Here is a 23,408-nt window from a genome sequence, read left to right as displayed (position 1 = left end):
AGTATTTCCCATAATCCCTGTGCACTGCCTACCTGGTGCCCCAAGTCTCCACTGGAACATGGGTGCAACATCCAAAGGAATGATGTCATCAGAAAATTTGAATTTTCATTTAAAAAAAAAAAAAAATCTGAGTGGAAATACAGCCTACTTTCAATCTGTAAATAAGCGGGATCTGAGTTAAATCAATGGACCCAGTTTCCCTTATTCAGTCGTGATGATATGATAACTGAAGTAGACAACACGCCTGTTCAGAGTGGGCTGTGAATCACTCTCTCATAGCTGACTGCATGCTCTGCAGGCCAATCCAAGCACGGCTACACCTACCCATTAACCCCCTGCCACCCAGAGTCACCAGAGGGGATGGAGTGAGGAGACTGGGTGATGTGCAAAAATTCAGCTTATTGTAACAGATATTGACTACGTCACACAGCCACACCTTGCACATCCCACACTGAGTCCTGACCTTCCTGTCAGCAACGTCCTCTCTCCTCCTTTTGACCCAGCGGCCATGACTCTGTACGTGCAGTCGCCCCACGCCATTTTACAGCTAGCTTCCTCCATCTGCTCGGTGGCAAGGGCCGGCCGCCTCTGATTCCTCACTACAAACGAGGTGCAAATTGCCGAGAGACTCTGGACGTCTCTCCCCTCCTGCAAGACGGATGAAGGCGGCCCGTCTCGCAACCGGGCCACGGCTGGGGGGGTGGGGGGGGGACTGGGGAGGGATCCACTGAGGCAAGGACCCGGGAGGGGGGGGCGGAAGGCTGGTAATTAACTGGACGGGACACACTGGGGGAGAGGCATTAAGACCTTTCCAGCAGACGCTGAAAACAAACTGAGGCGAGGCCTGGTGCATATAAGGTTGCTTCAAGCTGCGCATAATGCGCAGTTTACCATCCTGCGAACGGACCAGCTGTGACATCTCATTCCTCATTCCAAATCTCACCGGCGCATCATTAGCTGTCGCGGGAGTCTATTTAAAGCCCTCCTGTTTAATGCCTCTGGTAGCAGGGAAAGCCAGGGCATCTGTGACGGCGTTAGTCGTGAAGAAAAGTTTACAGGTAAGGAGAGGAGAGGGATCCTGGAGAGTCAGGATGTACTTATGGGCTTACTAATGTGTCAGGAATGCACCAGGCTGCCACTGAAGTCACTGGCTAAGCAAAACTGGGGAAGAGAGGGAGAGAGAGAGAGAGACTTCCCTTAGCTGTCCAGCTCCCCAGCACAGTGCGCTGTGTTATGTGATCATGCCACAAGGGACAGAGGATGAGTCTACATTCCAGTGAAATATCCATCACTGCCACAGACATCGGCCATTTCGCCCACTGCCTTTTGCTCACTGGTTTCAGTAAAACATTAGTTTATGTGGCAAGTGCTTTTCGCTGGCGGAGCTCCACGGTAGCACTCTCCCGCCGGCGGGCGCGGAGGCCCGGGCAGGGGCGCGGCGGTCCAGCTCCTCAGGCCTTCGCTGTTCTTTAATGCTCAATCTCTCACGTGTCCCACACGGGTCTTTAGAGCGCAGGATTGGGGTCTCTACTGACATGTGCTATTTCGGCCCGCAGTGTAGCGCAGTGGTAAGGAGTAGGTCTTGTAACCAAAAGGTTGCTGGTTCGATTCTGCTGTTGTACCCTTGGGCAAGGTACTTAACCCAGAACTGCCTCACTAAATATCCAGTTGTATAAATGGATAACACCTAAAGAAAAAACGTAACCTGTGTAAGTCGCTCCAGACAAGATCTTCTGCTAAATGCCAATAATGTAAAAAATAATGTAATGCGCTGCCTGCGTGTGGTAGGACTAGGCTGGGCGTAGGGCTCGGCCTTCAGGCAGGAAGCGCTCTCTGTCCTTGGCTCTGCCCCTTCCCACATCAGCGGCACAAAATCTGCAGCCCTGTGCTACTTGTGAAAAGCAGCTTCTGAAATGCAATTTGAGCTCCACTGTAAAGTCTGGTCTGAGGCAGGGTAATGCATATGTGCTATTGACTCTGTGTTCTTTCATACTGGGGCACTTACGAGCCAGGTCTGACGGTTTTAGCCAAAACTGTAAACTTAGAGCATCGATTTACAGAGGAAAAATAAGCTGTAGCTCTTTCCACTGCATCCTTTAGATATGGTGGGGAGGGGATGGGGAAAATGATTCCTGTTTTCTGGGCTCTGGGCTGCGTCCCCCGCTCGGGCTACGGGGGAGGGGGGGGCGCGGCGTTACTGCAGCGAGGCCGAGGCGATCCGCAGATGGCCGAGGGGGGCTGAGACGTATGGCGGCCGCTGATAGGACGCTACAATGAGCCGTTGTCTCCCCCTCACAAAGGCTGCCTGTGTCTGTCCTCGGCGGGGGTGAATCAGCGGCCATGCCGTGCCCGAGCGCTGAGAGAGGTGTGTGTCTGCGGTGCCCAGAGAGGTGCGCGGACTGAATACTGAGAGGAGTGGGCTGGCGGTGGAGGGGGAACGCGTGTGGAGCGCGGAGAGGCCCCGGGACGGTGTGCCGTCACAGAGAAGCGTGGACAAAGCGCCATCACGGGGAAGTGCGTACGAATCACAGAGTGGTGTGAAGAGGATGTACTATCGCAGGGAAGTGTGGATAAAGAACTGACAGAGAAGTGTGGTGTGCTAATAGGGGACGGGGTGGACGGTGTGGTACGAGACACAAGCGCATATGGACCAGAGCTGTGTGTGGAGGACGTGACAGCAGAGAGATTTGGTTAACGACCTGGTAGCAGAAAGCAGTGTATGGATAGCGTAGCTATGAAGGATATGAGTAGACGGTGTGCTAACGGAGAGGTGTGTAGATGGTGTGGTATGAGACAAATGTGTATGAAGCACAGACAGAGAGCACCGGACGACCCATCAGTTTACCTGAGAGAACTGTGCGCCGGACGACGGGAGGGGGTTAGAGACCATGGGGCCGAAGATATCCAGGTCATCACTGAGGGGGGCCGTGCTGGCTGCTCCGTTGCCACCATTAGCAGCACCGACCGCTGGGGTGTCTGGGAAAGAGAAATGGATAAAAACTAATCGTCGCACAGCTCAAACCTCCGAATGTCCCACCGCCAACAGCACCGCTGCATAGGCCAGAGCACAGGTCTGGTTATGCAATGTAAATGTTTTTGCTTCCAAAGTACTGCCTTTCAGTGCCGTTCCTGTGGATTTATGTAATGATTTCACCTTTTAAAAATGATTCACCCCTCATTCCCGGCTCGGACCGCTCTCAGTGATTGCTATGTACACGCTTTAGCAAATAGAAACCTATTCGTTGTGCCAGTGAAGTCACTTGAATTGAGTGAGGTGCAGCTCCAGCGGCGTGCCGTGCACTGCCTCCCTCCCGCTCTCTGTGCCCGGGCGCCCCGCCACGTCCGCCTGCGCTCTGGGACAGCGACGCCCAGCCGAGCGTACGCGGCTGCCGGCACTTCCGGGCCAGGTCGGGGCCGGCCGAAAAGGTTAGCGGGAACCCGCCGGGCAGCTCCCTACAGGCCCGGGGACGCGATCTGTCCGAACACGGCCGCTCGCCCGCTGTGGAAAAGTTCACGCGGCCGGCGGCGACGATCAAGCCACCTTTTCTCGCTTGCTGGCAGAGACCAGAGGTGGCAAACAACTGCCGCTGCGCTGACCGGTCCCTGCAGCTGGAGCACTGAGCTAAGCAGGACAAAACACACAGTTGCTGCTAGGCGTGGGGGAGGACGGGAGACAGCAACAGCACGGCGATGCTGCAGAATCCCCGACAAACACGACTGGCCTTATCTTCAGCTGCCTTGATGGTGGTGGATAGTGTTTGGATCAAATTCATTTCACAGAAATGGATGGAGCCTAGCATGCGACTGGTTCCATCAAAGTGCTTTCTGACTGCCGGCCAGATTCTGCAGTGATTACCTGAGCTTGTGACCTGTGCTGTGACAACATCAGAGGGGCTTGAAGAAAAATCCTTGAAAAGTCGGTGCTGTGCTCAGAAATTTATGCTCTGTTCAAATGCTCCTTTATTTCGTAGGGGTCTGCACAAACAGCAGGAATAACCAGTCTGAACTGGTGGAGGGGAAAAGGGGGTGAGAGGAACAGGGCAGAGAGAACAAAAGAGGTAAAGAAAAATACAGGGGAAAAGCAAGGAAAAAAGAAAAGTAAGTTGGGTGAAGGACAACAAAAGGGACAGGAAAAAAAGGAGCGCGAAAACAAGAAGGTGCGAGTGTGAGAGAGACAGAGCGAGACAACGAAAAAAAGAGAGAGAGGGAGAGAAAGAGAGAGAGGCGCCCCATTAACACCCCTGCCATGCTCCTGCCTGCTCTCTGACAACGGTCCCTGTTGCTATGGCATTGCTCGGGAAAAGGTCATTTTCTCAGCCTCTTTCATCTCCGGCGACGGCGTGATGGGCCACTTGTGGCGCTGGCTCTGCCTGGACTGGGAAAGCGCATCGCGGAGATGAAATCTGGGGCCCATCATCTCCTGACCTCTCCATCAGCACTCGCCTCTGGCCAGGGCTCCAGCCATAAATCCCCCCCCTCCCCCTCCCCACGCCGCTCTGTCCCCAGGCTCCCGAGGGCACTCGCTGTCTAAATAATACATCTGCTCACATCCGTCCCTGAAGCTCTTCGTGTCATCCCTTGTGTCATCTCGCCCCGAAATGTCATCGTGAATTAGCCCAACAATGACAGAATGGCCGGGCGGATGATGAGCGCGCGGCGGCGGGCCTTGGAGCTCAAAACCTTTCATTTGCGAACAGGATGGGCCCCCTCTCTTCTCTCATCCTTAACCAACGCCGCTCCGACCAGATGCTGGCTGGTGAAGCCAGACAGATCAATGGGCTAATGTGTGCGACCGAGAGCTCCCTGCTGCTCCCCCTACTCAGTCTGCAGCCATTAGAAAGGACCGGGAACCTTAGATTGCCGCGTACTAAAAGGGTGGAAGGAGGAACTTAAGCGGCCGTTCCTGAAACAGGTTATTAAAGCAGTCAATCACCTGGGCCTCCGGTCTCAGAGAGGCTCTTCTCATATAAATGCACCCCTAATGCCGACTTCTCTGTCGATGTGATCTGCACTCAATGCGTCTGAAGTGCCAGTAACTTTAAACGTGTGTAAAGTAACAAACACACACACACACACACACACACACACAGACACACACAGACACACACACACCGCTTCAGGCTCCACTCATTGACCATTCAGGCAAATTCATGTCAACCATGTGGCTCAGTTCTTCCTGATGTAGTCAGGGGGAAGGCAGGAGGACCGCAGTCTCTGGGCCTTGTTATTTCAGACCTACCCAGGCCTAGCAGGTCGATGGCTGGCTCTGAGCTTTTCATGGGGCTGGCTTTGGACTCTGGCTGGCTCTCGTCTCTCTTCTGGGGCTGCAAGAAAACAAAAACAAAAAAAAAACACAAAAAGTTGAGAGGAAGTGCTTGGTGGGTGTTTTTTCTTTTCCGGAGAGCGGCGGTGAGAAGCTGTCGGTGCCGGGAGAGAGGATATGTGACAGAATGGTGCTGGGTGAGGGCCCCCGCGGTTCGGCAGTCTCCGCCTCTCGGCGTCCCAGAGCAGGGGGCTGCGGAGGAGCTCGTCTGAGGGCTGCCGCATGGCAGAGCCGCGCCCCTCTGAGACGCGCGCCGCGCAGCCCAGCTTGTTAGCGGTGCTCTCGTGCGCACGGGGTCACTTCCAACCCTGTGAGATTACACGTCAGACTGAGAACGAGGGTAAAGATGTCCCACTGACACAAGCACACAGGTGGACATGGCCATCAACTCTGACCCTCCCTGAGGCAAGGACGCGAGGTGGTTCAACCTCTCTAACGATCTGAGCGCCGGGTGTCAGTCACACCCCCACAATGGCTTAGGACCGAAAAGCATGACACTTTATCTGAAGAACGAAAACAGGACAGCATGAAATTACATGAAATTACACCTGCGTATCTTGCCTGTTCTCGACCTGTATATGTGCACCGCTAGGCTTTTCTCCACCTGTACACCTGCATATCTTTGCTTACCCGCCTATGCACATGCAAATCAGGCCTCCTCTCCACCTACACGCCCAGCCTCCCTGTAACTTGAAATACCAAGCGCCACGCTGCCTTTCTGCTGCTTATTGACTAAGACGCTTTGGTCCGGTGCTTCAAAAGCACTTCAGAGACCTTCTGATTCCCGATTGGCCACGTGGACCGTGCAAACTGCAGCCTTCTGAGTGAAACGCAGATCCCTAATCCGTGCTGAAAAAAAAAAACCTGATGATTTTCTTGGCAGCACAAAGGAACAAAGTGGAGACGGATCTTACGACAGCATGGTGCATAACCAAACCCAGTGTCACAAGAGAGAGAGGGGAAAGTGGACAGTTTGTTCTTCCACTTTGGACACGCAAGATGGTCGCGCGGTCTTATTTGCATCAAACGCCGCTTTTTTTTTGGCATCTGCCTTCCTGGCACAATAGACGGCAATAATAAAGACAATTCCGTCAGGCGCCTGCGGAATCCAGCCGAAGAGAGAGTAGCTGCTCTAATGAGCTCGTTTGCCATCTGCTCCTTAAGTTTCTGTGGCTGGGAACGAGTGTGAAGGATGCAGCACACCTTGACGGTAGAGCAGAACACAATATGTGACATCGGCACCTCGGCTCCAGGCCATCGATCGAGGGCACATCCGGTCCGCACAAGTTTATCTGCATCTGGCGGCGTCCATCAGACGCGGGGACGTCTCACGTCTCCTATTTACACTTCAAGGTCTGTTACTGTCACACCTCTTCCTATTCGTGAGTGAACGACTTCCTCTGAAGTAAAACTACCCTCCGGAGAAGGTGAAGCCACGACTTCAGTCTTTCAGACGGAGTGAATCTGACAAAAGTACGCATTCCCCGCAAATCGTTTCACTTTATTGAATAATACATGAATGCTATGATCTTGTTTTGTTTTCTTCTACTGTTGAAGTGGAAGAAATGCAAACCGCAGAAACGTCTGCTAAACTGACTTCCAAAATCTGAACACCCTCTGTCCTTGCCACAACCCCCCCCCCCCCCCCCCACCCCCGTCCTCAATTCCCCTTCTCTGTCATTCTCAATCCAATTTTCTTTCTCTGCCTCTCAGAGCTCAATTCGAACATCTTTACTGGCGTGACACAGAGCACATCTGTGGAGTCTAAACATTTCGGACACGCAGAGTGTAAGAACGGCGATATAAAGACAAGCAAACGTAATGAAAATGCTTTCTCTCTCCTTTTCTATCTGCCCTCATATTTCCTTCTCCCCCGTCTCTTTCCACAAATCTACATCTCTCTCCCCCAGGTCCCCCACTCTCTGTCTAGCCCATCTCAGACTCCTTCTCGTCATCTCAGGGGGCATGAAGCTGCTCAGGAAGAAAGCCATGTCTCTGGAGTGGCTTCCATCAAGGTCACCCCTAATTCCCATCTCTTTGATGCGGGGGTGCTTTGATTTAGGTCACTGGAAGAACCGGATTGGTTCTGCCCTGAGAGTCAGCTCAGCTTCTTCACCCTAACACAAACAACAAGCATTCTCAATCCAAGTAAACAAGTATATAAAATATATCAACAAAAAACAAACAACAGCAATATGAAAAACAAGGCTTCCCTTTTTTCTGTCCCATTTATAATAAAGTCCAATGTATTATTAAAGGTTCCTGACTGTAAAAAGACACTTGATTCCATACCCACCTGTCCCTGCAATTGAGGTACCAAAATATCCTATCACCAAAACTCATTAACAACTTAAACAGAGAGTAAGGCTCTTAACTCGAGTTGGGACAGACTGCAGAATGCAGTTTCCTTTGTGATTAATGGTCTCCGACATTATGGAGAACCGAGAACAAAAAATTCGATTATTCATTCGTGACAGCAGTATCCAGTCAAATATATCAGCCAGAGGCGGAAAGCGGCTACTCTTTCCCCCATGTACACACATATGCAAGGCAACACACACCTTGGACAAGTGTGAGCCCCACACCTTGTGCCCCTAGCACCTGCCACACACATGCCTAACGGTACAAAGTCAAAGCAAAACGAAATTTGCTTTCCTATTACAGATGAGAAAACACCTCGCTGCAGTTATCCACTTGTCTCCTCCTTCCCTTTTAATGGGAGCAGGAAGCTTTGTGAATGATGGGTGGAACCATCTACTATCAATCACTTATCTGAACGAATGAAAACACTTTGCTCTCCACCACAAGGCCCTTGGACTGGTTAAAATCAGTGAGTCACTGAAAACACATGGTGACTCCATCCATTTTGGGGTTCAGGAAGCCCTTCCACTTGAAGACTCGCTTCCTCATAACTACATCTTCAGCAAAAAGCTCCTTTGCCTCGCGCTTGGGCATGGTGGCACATACATTAGCTTGCTCATGGACAGAACCGGTACAATTGTGCTGCAGGCTGGTGGTGGAAAAAGAACATTGTGTGAGTCTGAATTACATTTAATATCTGCAATTTGGCTAGTTTGTAACTGTCGTCAGACTGAACTACCCCTCAGTATTGTCCGAGAAGTGCATTTATCGTAGAGCTATCGGCATTTGCACTCTGGAAGGCAATGCAGCCTGCTAATCCCAAACTGCTGCAGGCACAGAAGCAAATTACCACAGAGTGTTAGCAAAACTACATTCAGACAAAGGGAACTAGCAACAGAGCCCAACAGACAAAATATTAAAACGCTGACCATGCAATCTGATTGGTCAACTTGGCGCTCCAGCCATGCTGTTATTCATAATAACAGAACGGCTAGCCGTATATATTTTAAATTACCTAATCACTTTACATATTAATCCGTAATCAATAACAAACTGTCATTCACTCAAATGCCATGGTAATGGCTGCCTGGTGTGGTTAGGTAGCAGCACCTGAAACAGAACACCGATTTTTAAAAATATCACAGTACCTTCACTTACAGCAGTTACCATACATACTATGAATAGTACTGAACATGTGCTGCTAGCTACACAGAACTAGAGTATGTGTTGCTTTTCCTTCCCCGACCACTAATATTAACTAAGATAACGTACATTCCTGAATTTGAAGAATCAGTGCTTTAAAGTCTCCCTATATCATTACAGTCAAGCTCGCTTTTGCTTCATGGGGCTGTATGCCCCAAAAAGTCATTTTGTAGCCTATGGGGTGTCAGGGCTGTGGGTGCACAAATTCTGCATCTCTGCAATTTCCCAGCCAGAGATTTAAAAGTCACTCATTTGAGCCAGTTAATGTGTCACTGTTAGCAAGCTATACAGGTTATTGTTTCAGTGTTTTACAAATGCCAGTTAAGGCTACTACACAAAGTGAGATCATATCACTGAGTGACCACATGCCAGAGTGCTCCCTTAAGAGCTACTGGAAACCATCCCTCGAGAACAGGAAACAGTGGAACAAGGAAGCCAGGAAATGGACCCGCATTTCAGGAAATGTACCTTTACTGTTAGTGGGCAAATCAGCTTGTATAAAAATGAGAGGTAACCTGGGTAATTAAGTTAGCGGCACCACTTGCTAGCAGCTCTCGATGAAGTAGGAGGTATGTCTTGTTTACCCAGCCACTACCTAGCTAGCTGACTAGCTAGCTACTTTGGCTACTTTGGCAGCCTACTGCTTACATATCCACTCTTTATAAAAAGCTCACAATAGAATAAATATAACTGGAAATGACCTTTAACCTTAGTACATTACATCAGTTATTTACTGGTCTCATTTTAATTAGCCAGGTAGCAATGTAATGCAGCTAAATGAGAATGTAGCTAACTAATTTCTTTGGTGTAATGAAGACAATTTATTCAATAAAACTTATAGTTAATTATGTCTCTCTTCTCATATGATATTTAGGTATTTGATGTCCATTTAAAATAACCATGTGGATCCTTTTCATAAAAGCAACAATACACTCAAGGGTGTGTGTTATTGCAATTGCTGGCTTTCAGTGATGCAGCTTCACCTCATACCTAGCAAATGAATCACCGTTGTGCCAATGATTACAATACTGCACACCCACAAGTGTACTACTGCTTTAATATCAAACATCTGTGCCTTAGTCAAAACCGCATTAATGCAACTGGAACTTGCAACATAATCTGAGAAACAACAACATCAACACAAAATCAACATGCACCAGGCTCTGAGACCAGGCTCAACAATATCAGCACAATATCAACAGTCTAAATCACTTTTGGCATCAAGCAAAAAGGCCAGCTTGTGGTACTTTTTACCTCTCGTATAAAAGTGAAAGCACAGTTGAATTGCTTGCATATATACAAAATGTACAAAATGGACATCTAGATGTTTAAAGCGTGTTGTTTTTTTTGGCAAGGGGGGGGGAGGGGGGGCTGACATCATTCTCCACTCTTCTGATGACTCTGCTTTCACCTACAAACCTTTCTGTATGAATGTCAACTCTTATATTTTGTCAAAGAAATTAAGAGTTAAATAAGAGCATAAGAGCTTCAAAGGTAATCATTTCTCTCCATTCTCGCCTCTGACATTAGGTGACACTTGCCACACCTTGTTTTGTGTTGCCTTTATGTTATTTTTTATGTCACTGCAACAGACAGAGATTGATCATTATATTGCTTTGGCCAACGTGATTTTATTCCGGGTTATTTGCAGTCCTGCTCACGCATACAGATCTCCTGCAGTATCTGTGGCAATCCCCATGACTGAAACAGGACTGAAAGCAACAGAATAAAAACCCAGAACCCATATTCATCTGAGGCAAATCATTCAGAATGGTTTTCAGTTTGAATGCATCTCACATCTCCGTGTCTGTCTGGAAGATAGCGAGTCAAACACAATACCAAACACGAGGCAGAGTCTCGGCACTCTGTGCTGTGACAAGCTGACTGATGTAGACCACAAACCACACAGTTATTCAGCTGGGCAGAACCAACATTTTGCACCATACACAAACAGTTTAATCAAACCTTAAATCAGGCTGTGGTGGAACCGTGCTGCACATTTGTTAGATTAAAATACGTGGACAAGCAGGCGCACACATTGGGCTGCTAGCTGGAAAGCATGCATTACTGGGCACATGTGACACTTTCCTATTGTCCCTGTAGCACTGACTAACAGAATCAGTTCGTGAATAGCATGTCATTGCCTCCCCAAAATTCACAAACACAAGCAGATACAGCAGGCTGCTTTGCTGCTATTAGGCAATGACGTGACTGGGAGACTACGGCTCAATGACGAGGTGAAGGAAAGCTTCAGCAGGCGAAGTTACACCGCACATAACACTGTAATAATTACAATGCCACAGAGACAACAGCCTGGTGGAAAACTAAGCATCGGACTCTGTGACTCATCTGATGTCACTGAATATTTTAGCAGGGACTCCATGTGACAGTCTAATCTCCCTATCTGCAGCTGAACTACTGCTTAAATAGCCCGCTGAGCTTCGGAGAGATGGCGCTCAGTATCAGTATGTCATTCTGGATGCGTCACAGACCTCCGGAGTGTCGGAAGGCTTACTATACCATTAGAATATTTCACTTTTGGGAACCTGCAAAGCTTGATTATATGTGGCTAAATCAAGTTCTTGGGTATCTCAATTTAACCACCTATCCCTCGTGAAATCTTTCCTCAGCTGAAACCAACCTCTTCTCGGTCCCTGCGCGGGGAGATGCCGAAGTGCACCTCTACCTCATCTCTCTGAAGTCATTAAAAGGCAACCAGACTGCATAGGGGGTTCTGCATGGTGACTGTAATCACGCTCGGTCCCCGAGCAATCCTCCCTTCACACATTCTCGGCTCCCCAGACAAGCTGCATTTTGTCATAGGAGCGGAGCCTCAGTGCCTCAGCCACGGAAGAGTGCACTTCTCATTTCCTGGCGCTAGATTCATCCGACGGCTGTGGAAGCGGAGAAGATGCGAGCGAGAGTCTGGGGCAGCTCTCTCCCATTTACACACGCCGGCGTGCATATTCCCCTCTCTGCTCACTGATGCAGGCCGGGGTGGCGAGCGAGCCGTTGAGCTTAAGAGCGCGGCTATGTCACAGGTGCCCGCCCCGATACGGCTTTATCTGTCTGGGGGAACAGCGAGCCAATCCACAGTGCCGAGTAATCAAAACCTGTTTGCTTTGATTACTAAACGGTCTTAAAAAGGAATTTAAAAACGACGCGTCTGCCCCAAAAGCGAGTTTCAAAGATCCAGAGAAGCTGAGCGGGGCACAGACGCACGGACACGCCGATGTGAGAGAACGCAGGTCTCTATGTGCGCGCGCCCGGCCGCAGACGCTCACCAGCCGCTCTGACAGCAGGGAGCCAGGGAGCTGCACTCAACCTGCTTTCTCATTTCATTCCAGATGACTGATGGGTACACAAGGGACGCCGGACAGTGAGGTTAATGACAGACTTCACAACGCAGTGCTGACAGAGGTCTGAAACTGTAAGCAGCCGCAATTCGCTCCTTGGTAATCCTTCAAAGATGCGGGAATGTCATTAGACAGCATTGCAGAGCTTGCTCAGTTAAGCCCTTGCAGGTCCCCAGCTCAGGCAGACCCACACACGGTCTCAGCCTAGACCACCGCAGGACTACCACAGCACACCCCGCTTCTGGGACTTCACTGCGCCTCAGACTCTGCTGTGTTGGGATTCTGCTTGCCTTGTCTGTGTACGAGTGAGATGAGACGGAACTGCTGTAAAGTGAAAAATACATTGGTTGACAACCCCCCCCCCCTCCCCTCCCCCCCGGTTAGGAGAGACAGCAATCAGATCTTGTCTTTCATTTCCAAGGAGAGCTGTGCGACTCTCTCTCCCCAACACGGCAAGAGGAGCTGCCAGCACCGACATCAGTAAGGGCTCTCAGAAGCTGCTCCTTTGATGTCCTGGGTTTTGTAATATAAGACAAAAACAGTGAGGTAACTCATTCACAGTGAAACATTTAAATGTAGGAGCTGACAGAATATGACAGAAAATAAAAACTGCTTTTCAAAGGAAATATGCTGCATCGCTTTCCTGCATTTTGTACCAGCAGGACGGCTCTTACAAAGCAGCCTTTTCTCACTGACATCTAATTAATATGTTGTTTGTTCACAAGGCGTTGTTAAAAGCAGCCAACTCAGAATCTGTTTTGTTCTTATTACAACTGAACTGCAGACACTTCACCCAGAGTAGCAGTAATTGGATTTATGTCCTATTACCGGTGTGTGTGTGTCTGCACGATGCACGGGCTGAATTACCCAGAGGGAGGGCTGCGAAAACTTCAATACAGCCTCGAATCAAAGCAGCTTTGGTCTATCAATGTGCATTTACACAGTGAAGATGGCTTACAGGTCTGAAAGATCCGATATTCTCTTGTCTACCTTCTCTAACGGTGTTATAAAAAAAGAAAACTGGCTTGTTACCTTCTGTGATGAACTCATTGATCAATTTCATTTGGCTCCACCCCAAGTAGCATACATAGTACATCTATATTTTTATATTAAGCCGATCTCATTATAATTCCTAACCCAAACCTTGCTGCATTGTTGGGAAAGCAGTGCTACAACTCTGACCTTCAGTTTAAGGACAGGACTCAAGTGGAACAACAAGCTGTGCCTCAGACAGATCCTAAACTGAACAGACTACAACACAGAACCAAAGTGCTTCAGTGCCTCTCAGTCAAGGCAGAGTGGTGCTGATAGGAACTTCCAGGGAGTAATTATTGTAGGGAGCATTCTTAGAATTATCTCTGAGATTTCACAGAACTTCGTCTGGTCTCATAGAGCTCACAATTCAGATACTATTATTGACTCTCAGGGCCATCAATCATCTGTTTAGAGATGCCAAGCGCTGGCTTCCTGCTCTGAGGGAGGGCTCCATTTAATGTGAACGATGTTCGGAGGATGCTGGTCACGTGGTGTGCCCTTCACTAAAGCAGCTTCCTCCTCCACTGACTCCCTGCTGCCTGCCTGTGAATGAGCATAAACTGGAAACAACTTCACAGTCGGTTTCAGGGCAAGGCTGCATGTGCAAAATGTATGTATGTATGTATACGTATGTATATGTATGTGTATGTGCATGCGCATGTGAACGTATGCGTGTTTATACCGTACATTAAAAATTCCACTGGAGACAATTAGGCAGCGCATTGTCCTCTATTCTACAACACAACATCACAATAGGAGACGCGACACAAAGAATTACTGATCAGAGATTCAGAGACTGTGTTCAGCGACCCGGCCAATCAGAAACCACGCCGGCGTTTAGAATGGTAATGACGTCACATGGGGCGATTCCTCACTGGGTGCCGGGCAGGTGTCGAAGGTCACGGAGCTGGCTCCGCTGACGCAGCTGTAATGGAGTGCCTCGGAGGGAGGATTACTCATGCGCCGCGGGCACACAAAGGACCACAGGAAGGCATCCCACTGTTCCCTGGCTTTGGTATGCCCACCGCATTCGAGGGTCTCGGCGGCAGACAATGAGAAATAAACAACACCGGAGACAACCTTGAGAGGCATCTCTACCTGCATCAGACAGTTTGTGCGGGTGACAGCAGGGGGAAGAAAGTGCTGCGAAACCCTGGTCAGCCCTTGCCGAATGTGTTGACTGCAAACTTCATGCCCTTTGTTTCCCCACAGCTTTTCCCCTGATGGCTGTGATGTCAGCAGGGGTCTGAGACAACGAGACGGTAAGGGGGTGGGGGGGAGGAAAGGGACCGTTCTCGTCGCCCGCTCGCTCCGTCTGGCCAAAACAGCTTATTAAACTCACACCGTGCTTCTGAGGCAGGAGTCGATTCAGCTGCCCCCGCCGCGTGCCACATTACTCAGCCGCCCGCCGCCTCCCCCCTCACCCCCACACCGCCAGTATGCACTTCACTCCATTAATTACCTGCTGTGCCTCCGGTCTCGGCTGCCGCACGCCACCGAGCCACTTAGACAAACTCGCACTGTCCTCGTGGGGGTTCGTTTGACTGACGCGCACAGGGCGGAATGACGCGTCTCACCCAGAACACACAGGAGACCGTGGGGGAAAGCCGCAGCACTCCCTGCCCGCCAAACGCTCCCTGTCCAACAGACGCTCTCCCCTTTCCAAAGCAATACCCCAGCCATTCCAACCACGCGTTTTCGTAAACGTGCAGAGTGCCCTTTTCCAGAACATTCTACAAGAAGCACAGGCAACTTCGTTCTTCTGCAGCTTTTGTCGTTGAGGCCCATAAGCTGGCTGACCCCGGAGGGCCCCAGCTACGGCTGCGCAGCCAGAACAGGGCTCACCCATCTGGACAGTCGCTACACCGAGCTGAGTCTGGAAAATGACCAGAGATGAAGAGGGTAAGAATCCCATTTCCCACATGAGCGCCTAGGTGAGCCCAACACTGCCCCCCTGCCCCCCAACACCACGCAGATGATGTGGGTCCCTAACACACGGACATGCCCCAGCTGTGCAGTCGACCCCCCCCCCCCCCCACAGACACACTCACACACACACACACACACACACACACACACACACCATCCATCCCCAATCCCATCACAGCAGCACGCGCCCCAAGGTCATCATTAGCTTACATCGGACAGGGGAGAGCCAATGATGAACAGAGACACAGATGTCCATTACGTTATCCCGCAGTGCCGTTGCAAGCATTGAGCATCTGACGCGACCAGACAAAAAAAAAAAATGCACCATGCAGGCGCCCGTAATACAAACACGCAAGAAACATGCACGCTTGACCAAAAGCACACCTTTTACCGAATCTAAAGAGTGACCAAAGCCCTTCTCCCCTGGTGGTATCTTTAAGTTCGAGATGTCTCAGTTCTACCCAAGGCAAACACATTGACTGCAGATGACGTCACCCACGCATGAACTCAAATGCAACCACATACGACTTCCAAGCACTTCCCTGTTCAGGATTGGTCTGTGCTGTGGCACAGGCCTGGGTAATGCCACGCTGCTAGGGGAGGAAGCCTCCACGATTTACCCCCACCTATTTATAAGAGAACGACGCAGGTTTACTCAACAGACACTCCAATAAAAAACATTACAACTAAACCTTTCCACAAGTGCTGAGAAGAAAAAAAATGATCCAAGGCCCAAGTCCTAAATATCTCATCAGCATTAAATATGCATTGGACCTTGGAGAAGCTTCAAAAGGAAAATATCACCTGCCAGCGGTATACATACATTATGAAAAGGGCGAGAAGAGACACGGGCCTTGTGCAATGAAAAGGGCAAGAAAGAGTTGTTCCCCTACAACCGCCAGCCCTCCCTGAGGTGAGAGCTCTCTGTGTATTTACCGCTAACAGCAACAGGGTCCCCGGCCAAAACACAAGAAGCCCGCAGGCCTGTGGAGGAGGGCTCTTACGCTCCGTGCTCATATAGGTAAGCCTGAGGACCATTCTCCTCTCCGCATTCATCAAGTCATTAGCGCTTTTACACACTCAAAGCCATTCAGCCAACAGTGCCTGCGTGAAGAGGTTGTAATATTCCACGTTCCGGTTTCCCGCCTGTGAACCATACGTTACAAAGGCAGTTGTCAGTCTATAGCGGGTTTGTAAGTGAGCAAGGTCTCCTCTGCTGTGGGTTTGTTAGTGGATGGTTTCCACTCTGTGGGCTTGGTAGTCCAGTTTCCACTCAGTGTGGGTTTGTTAGTTAGCAAGTAGTTTCAACTCCGTGGTGGGGTAATTAGTGGGTAGTTCCGACTCTGCTGTGGGTTTGTTAGTGGGCAGTTTCTATTCAGCAGTGACATTTTACACAGGACGAATACAGCCACTTCTGCCCCGCTCAGCCTGGCATCAAAGGCCAGGCTGGCATACTGCGAACAGGTTGTTTTAATGTGGAAACGCCTCAAGCCCGCCTCAAGTTCAGCTGACCTACAGCGCGGTGTGGGTCATTAGAAACACACGCCTTTGGCTGCAGGGTGCTGGGGAACACAGCCTCAGGTTGATAAAAACAGAAGTGCGACTTTAGCCGCCAGCGTGAGTCCCTCAGCTGGCCTCTCCGGCCCGACGGGTCGCTCCCAGTGGCACAGCGGGGAGGCCGCTTCTCGCGCGTCTCGTGGCCTGAGGCGAGTGCATTGCCGCTTTCCCATGCAGGCGGCAGCTCTTCCTGATAACTAATTCAGGCTGAGACTTGGGCTTCCTTTCGGAAAGGCTGCCGAGAAGATGACCCGAGGACAAGCCTGGGTGTTTAAGCATGAAGAGGCTCTGCAGAGGCACGCCTTCTCTCCTCTCCAGAGAGTTCCATCTGCCGCGCCAGACGATACGGAGCAAGGCACCACACACACACACACACACACACACACACACACACCTGGTGGCACACCGTGTGTGTGGGAGACATTTCTTGGAGGAAAACAGCACCATATGAGAGATCGTCTGGCTTACTAATTTGTACTGCAAATTCGAGCAAAGAAAAATTTCCGTCGCACCATGCTTAACCATAATATTTTATGATTAAGGTGTCAAATGAGGATTCCACTTCAAACCCACAAAAAGAAAACGTGACTAGGGTGCACTGTAGACTGGTGAAACAGATCAGAGAATCCACACAAGAGATGGAAATCCTTGAGGGCAAAGCTCACTGCTGGATACAACTGGGCTTTAGAGGCCGCTGGTCACAAACATCCACCTGAACAACTTCCCCTGTGCGAAGTCACAACAATCCAAATCATTCTTGTGTAACGATACCCGATTTGTCACACAAACATATACGTGTAATCTCAGATGAGACAGTAGCTTAATGGGTCCTTAACCTGCTTGGCTGTTGTGTTCATGTGAGTGTTTAGGCTTTTACCAAACCGGGGGGGGGGTGGGGTGGGGGCGGATGGGGGGGTGACATCATCTCCACCGGCAGGGCCAATGACTTTCCATCATCTGCCTCTGCGAACGCAATTATTTTAAAAGCTCTCCCTCCCGCTGAAGTGCCACGCGACAGGACGACGGCGTGGGCGTCCACACCTGCGCAGATGTCTGAAAGCCGGGGAGAGGGCGGCCTGACTTGTGACCATTTTTTCCATTTGGAGGACCGCTGGAGTGAGCGCGAAATCGGTGGGAGCGACATTTATCCGCCGTTTCTGATGCGAGCTGCCTGTCTGGACGTGGCACGAGGGGCTACGGCGTTGCAGCACAGACAGCATCAGCCAAGAGAGATTTCTCTCTCACGACCTTTTGGTGAAAGTGGGATCCAACCGTGAGTAAACCAGAGCACTGCAAGATGACCAACAGATACACCTCTCTGCTTCAGTATAACTTCACTTGAACCCACTCTGAAAGGTTTGGCAATGACACAGTAGTGGTGGCATAACATACTCACATGTACATTTGGTTGATGCTTTGCACATCAGTAGTTTACCTCATCATACAATGATATGCAGATCCACAAATACAACGCAGACTTTCAAATTATAAAAAGTACAATTTTCACAACTGCCAATAACATATTTGTGAAAGACATTCCCATTTTAATAAATGTTAAAAAAAAGTTTTACTGCTGTTCTACAGCAGTGTTTCTCAAACCTACTCTTGGAGGCCCCCTGTCCTGCATATCTTCTGTCTATCCTTGCTACTTGATTAAATCAGGTGTGCTCAGCTAATCGAAAGTGCCACTGATGAGTTCAGTCAGGTCGGTAGAGCAGGGAAGGATGGAAAACGTACGTAGCAGGGGGCCTCCAGGAGCAGGATTGAGAAACACTGTTCTACAGTATAGCCCATGCTGTTTCAGGGGATACTGGTCCCTGTTCATCAGATTTATTCACTGCATACATCTCACGTATTAAATCTGAATGTCTGGCCATCTGGATGTCTAGCCATCTATTTCACAGACGTAAATAACACCTCTTTAGCAAAACTGACAGAATGGAGCATTTAGCCGGTTCCCTTGATGTAAACTGACCTCTTGAATTCAAGAGTAGTCTTATTCAACACAGAGGAAATGCTAACCTCTTCTATCTCCTCAGACAGATCAGATGCTGAATATAATCTCATATCCATTCACTGAAAATATGGCCACAAAAAGTAGTTACATCAGGCAGAGAATACATATTATACACACGCGCACATGTGCACACGCGCGCACACACACACACGCGCGCGCACACACACGCACACACGCGCACACATGCACACACACGCACACACACGCTCATCTTCTTGCTCCCAGCTCCTTCCTTCAGTGGTTCAGGACATCACTGCTCTGTCTCTGTCCCTCCATCTCGCCTTCCCGCTCGACATTCCACTCACACCCCCCCCCCCCCCCCCCCCCACGGCCCCGAACATGCCGCCTTAATCAATCCGCCATCCGACTCCAGGTCAGCAATCAGGGCACATCTGCTTATCCTCCTCATTCCCAGCATGCCTTTCCCGATGCGCGAGGCTCTGATGGGGTCAGGCGGAAGGGTGGCCGTCACCACCGTTCCCATCTCCCCCCCCGAAGTCCCCCACCCCCCCCCCCGCTGGGGAAGCACGAGGCTGAAACAAACGCTATGAATATCATTGCAGGTGGGCCGCACCCCCCTCGCAGATTACATATGCCAACCGCGGTTTGATTTGCATAGAAATCTGTGCTGACATTAGCCAGCGACGACAGGAAGAGTGAAAGCAGTCCGGGAGGAAATGGGCGCCAAAACCAGACGTGGCTGAGATTCCTGTTGACAGGAGCCGAGTTAACAGAGGCACATCAGGAGCAATTTCACCATGACATTTATGATGCGCTTAAGGATGGCTTGGAAGCACTTTCCTGGCCTGCCGGTCGGCAATATTTCAGCCTGGAACGTGCGTGGAAAAGGGTATTGGAGGATTTGCCCTTTTAGAGCCAGGGGACGCAGTTGTTGCGCTTTACAGATGCGTATACACACATGCGCACATGCACACACGATCACACATAAACCGCTGCCATCAATCTCTTGGAAAGGCGCTCAAGGTGAGAATAAATCCTGGGGGAAAGTTTCTGGTTGGACGTTCCAGGCGTTTGTGCGTTTAAGCATTTACCAGCCGTTTACTTTGTGCGTGGCGCACATGCGCTTCATAAGCGCAAACAAACCTTCTCCCTGGGGCTGACTTTCAAACACTTCCAGTTAGACATTCGCCTTCACTTTTAATGAAGACTAGGGGGGGTGAGCTAGGGGGGGTGATCATTTATCAGAGAACGACCTTGGGCGCCCTGTGCGGCTCCCCGTCACAGCTTTAAATGAGCCAGTGGGGGCCCACAGAATGTAATGCAAAAGGTGCAATGTAAAAAGGATACCAGTGAGGTAACATTTTCGAACCCGACTCCACCAGAGTGCTTGCCATGCATGGGCGTGCTGGTCCATGACTGACCTCTTCCCTGCACCCCCCTCCCCCCACACTCTGCCCCCACCAGAGCAGGAAGTCCGCCATACATCAAGCACAGTAAAAGAGGGGGCCGTTCGCTACAGAAGGTTATTCGTAATAGGGAAAATGAGTCCGGCAGTTAGCGGCAGTCACAGTTTATGAGCAACCTAATTATAACTTATTTCATAGCGGCCGGCCTTTGCACATTCTTTTTCCCTGTACGCTTTATAAGCCAGTATGTTGGGTAGGGCACATATGGCACTGTGTGGGTTTATAATATTCTATAGTAGTTCATGTGGGGACAACCATACAATTGTTCTAATGCTATGAATAAGTGCCCAAGAGGAAAAAAGGCCTGATAATTACACAGTGTCTTGAAATCCAGAAGACATGCAATTAATCTGCATTATTCAGAATCACTCAGGAAAAAAATTCAACTTGTCTACTGCATAGAGGCAAGCCCTGCAGTGCACTCTGAAAAGAACGGAGGATGTGAACTGAAACGCATCAATGGATCAAGTGTTCTGTGGCCAGAAATGCACATACTTGGACGTAAACATGCACTGGTGTTCTCTTTCATTGTATCTCTTTCTCTCTCTGTTTGGCATAGACACACACTCACTTTACACACACACACACACACACACACACACATTCACAGACAGAGAGAGAAAGAGCACCACAACAAGACAAACTGAAGAAACTTCCATCATTCAGTAGTGCGTGTCTTTGTTTTTGGCCCACTGCAGGACCAAAGATCAGAGAGGTCTGTATAAAAGAAGGAACCCATTCAGAAAGGGCACCTGCTGGTGAAAACATCTGACATTCTAGATTCGCACATTCATTCATTTCAATAATCTGGATTTAACGCCCCATCTGACATGCAAGGCAACATTCTTATTGAACTCTCTCACAGACTGGCACAGAAAGACACATCAACTGCACACAGGAATCTGAAAGTAAGACAGTTTGTCATGTTGTCATATATTCATTTTCAAAAAAAACAGCACAGTTGTGGGTAGCATTTATAGTTCTTACTTTGTCATAAGATGCGGGTTTGTTCCCTTTGTCTACGTCCTTTTCTCTCTTCCTCTCCTCCTTCTTCTCCCTCTCCTTCTGTTGGGAACCAGAAACGGTTGCATTTCAGTTGACGCATGGAAACTCACATCAGATAAGGGAAGAAAAATGTTGATCTTATTTAGAATTAGCCCAATTGAAATTGTACGAAACAAATCTTTGTGAATAAGTGAGGGCTGTGCTGTTCTCGTTATAAAGGTTCTCGACGCGTAACAAATACCTATTCTGTGGGGACATGAGGAGTCAAATTAGGCCTCTTAAAATGGATGCGTAATTATGAATAATGAAAACCTCATTAAAAGTTCAAACACTGTTATCAAACCAGCAGCCTTTTCTTATCCAGTGACAGCAAATTAAATTTTAGAGCCCAAACAATGGAATGTAATGGGAAGAAAATAATCTATTAACATTTCCTTGCCAACCGAACACAAATTAGAAAACTCAGAGACAACAAACACAAACCCGTTATATAAGGATACCATTTGCGCACTTGACACTCGAGATTTAATGGGGATTTTCACAATCCTATTTCCCTCAACTCTTACAGGGATTAGGCGCTAACAAAACCCAACCGGTGCCATTTCTGCCCAATCCCCCCACAGCAGGATGGACAGGGAAGCACACAGAACTGGGCAGGCAAAGCAGGCCCTCACTTACAGCCTTTGGCTGGTCTGAAAGGCCAGAGTTAATTCAACAGAAAGTGAATGCTTGACAGAAGTGAATCAACTGGCGGCCTCAGGTCTCAGAAGGACACTCCCCCTGTAGATCAGCACCGTCGGCACCATTCCTTCCCTGCTTCTCTGCTAGCAAGGTGCTTCGCCGTTGGGGGGAGAGCAAAGCATTGTGGGGTTGGAGGCCTCCACAAAAGCCTCCAACATGAGAAACATGAGAAACCTTGGACTGCACTGTTGTTCATTCCCCCACAGAATCCTCTCAGATCTTTGCAGATCAGGCATTTAAACAAGCCTGGTTTCACTTCCGTGAGTAATATCGGGCGGATAGGTCCTCTGGGTCCTGGGCCTGCTCTCTGAGCCGAAGTGCATCCCATTACTTTAGACAGGGGTCCTCACGTCTCCCAGTGAAACATACAGGAAGAGATCTGAGGAGAAATGAAGGAGCAGCCTAACCCGGGGGGGGGGCGTCTTTATTCAATGGAACTTTGTCAACTCCATGTGATGTTTAGCAGGAATCAATTCCCACTTCAGGGCAGACATGGAGTGGGTTACTTTGACTATTTTGATAGTGAAACTTGGTTTAAAAATCCAACTTAGATTTAAAACATTACATCATCTCCCCTGTCAAGTATTCAGAGAGAAAAATCCATAAGATACGTGCAACTGTTGTTAAAATACTCCACAGATTCTTGAAAAACTTTTAAGCATGCCGATACATCGATGTACCCTCCACCAGAGGAGACAATCAAGGAAATGTCTTGTCTGCTACGGAATTGGAATAGTCCTTAAGGTGGCAACTAGTTATCGATTTCTGAGTCATGGAGGATGTGGGGATGTAGGAATCATATAAATTACGCAATTTAGCATTTTTGGAATGCAGCCCTGGTATCACTGATGCTTCTGTGCTCTGTCCGACTGGCCCTCCGTGACATGTTCCTTTAAGAGGTGAGCCCTGCCCACAGCACATGCTGGTCTTGGTTAACGGGTATCTGGACAGGATGTAGACAAGGCTGTTGTGGCAGCCCTACTCACTGTGACCCAATGGTCTCCTGGCTGAAGAGCTGCCAGGCAGCCACAGAGGACAGGACAGCCGGCCAAAAACCAAAAGGGAAGTATGGTGCATAGGCTCAGGGTAGACGCTACGACGCCAGAGCTGCACAGTATGGTACAGCACGGCACAGCAAAGCACAGCACAATATGGTACAGCACGGCAAAGCACAGCACAATATGGTACAGCACAGCACAGCACAGCACAGCAAAGCACAGTACCTCCAGCTTGCTTTTCTCTGCTGCTTGCGAGGAGGGAGAGGACACAGGGGCTGCGGCAGCATCAGAGGACTTCTGAGCAGTCAGGAGGGGGGAGAAACAGAGACAGAGAGAGGAGTAGAGGGAGCTGAAGCACATGAAGAGAAATCCGAATTTAAAAAGGCAGAGGTGACAGAGCCCTCGCGGTGCCTCTTTGTTCAGCCGGCGAGAGCTCTGGGAGCAGGGAGTGTGGCA

At 49.5% G+C, this 23,408-nt stretch overlaps 1 protein-coding gene across 3 annotated transcripts in view; it reads right to left on the bottom strand.

Annotated features, from left to right (window-relative positions):
• The window catches only part of LOC118774108 (stromal membrane-associated protein 1-like), a 50,033-nt gene that overhangs the window by 5,580 nt on the left and 21,045 nt on the right, over positions 1-23,408 (bottom strand). The window contains exons 5-8 of one of the 3 annotated variants that reach the window (XM_036523266.1): positions 23,178-23,249; positions 21,196-21,273; positions 5,240-5,324; positions 2,846-2,976 (exon numbers count right to left, since the gene is read on the bottom strand). In XM_036523266.1, coding sequence (XP_036379159.1) covers positions 2,846-2,976; positions 5,240-5,324; positions 21,196-21,273; positions 23,178-23,249 — 366 coding nt within the window. The remainder of the gene's footprint in view (positions 1-2,845; positions 2,977-5,239; positions 5,325-21,195; positions 21,274-23,177; positions 23,250-23,408) is intronic. The other 2 variants (XM_036523273.1, XM_036523280.1) reach the window with 2 other exon arrangements.

The sequence above is a fragment of the Megalops cyprinoides genome, chromosome 1, assembly GCF_013368585.1.
Source record: "Megalops cyprinoides isolate fMegCyp1 chromosome 1, fMegCyp1.pri, whole genome shotgun sequence".
Lineage (NCBI taxonomy): Eukaryota > Metazoa > Chordata > Actinopteri > Elopiformes > Megalopidae > Megalops > Megalops cyprinoides.
This window is presented reverse-complemented; position numbering and strand designations above follow the sequence as displayed.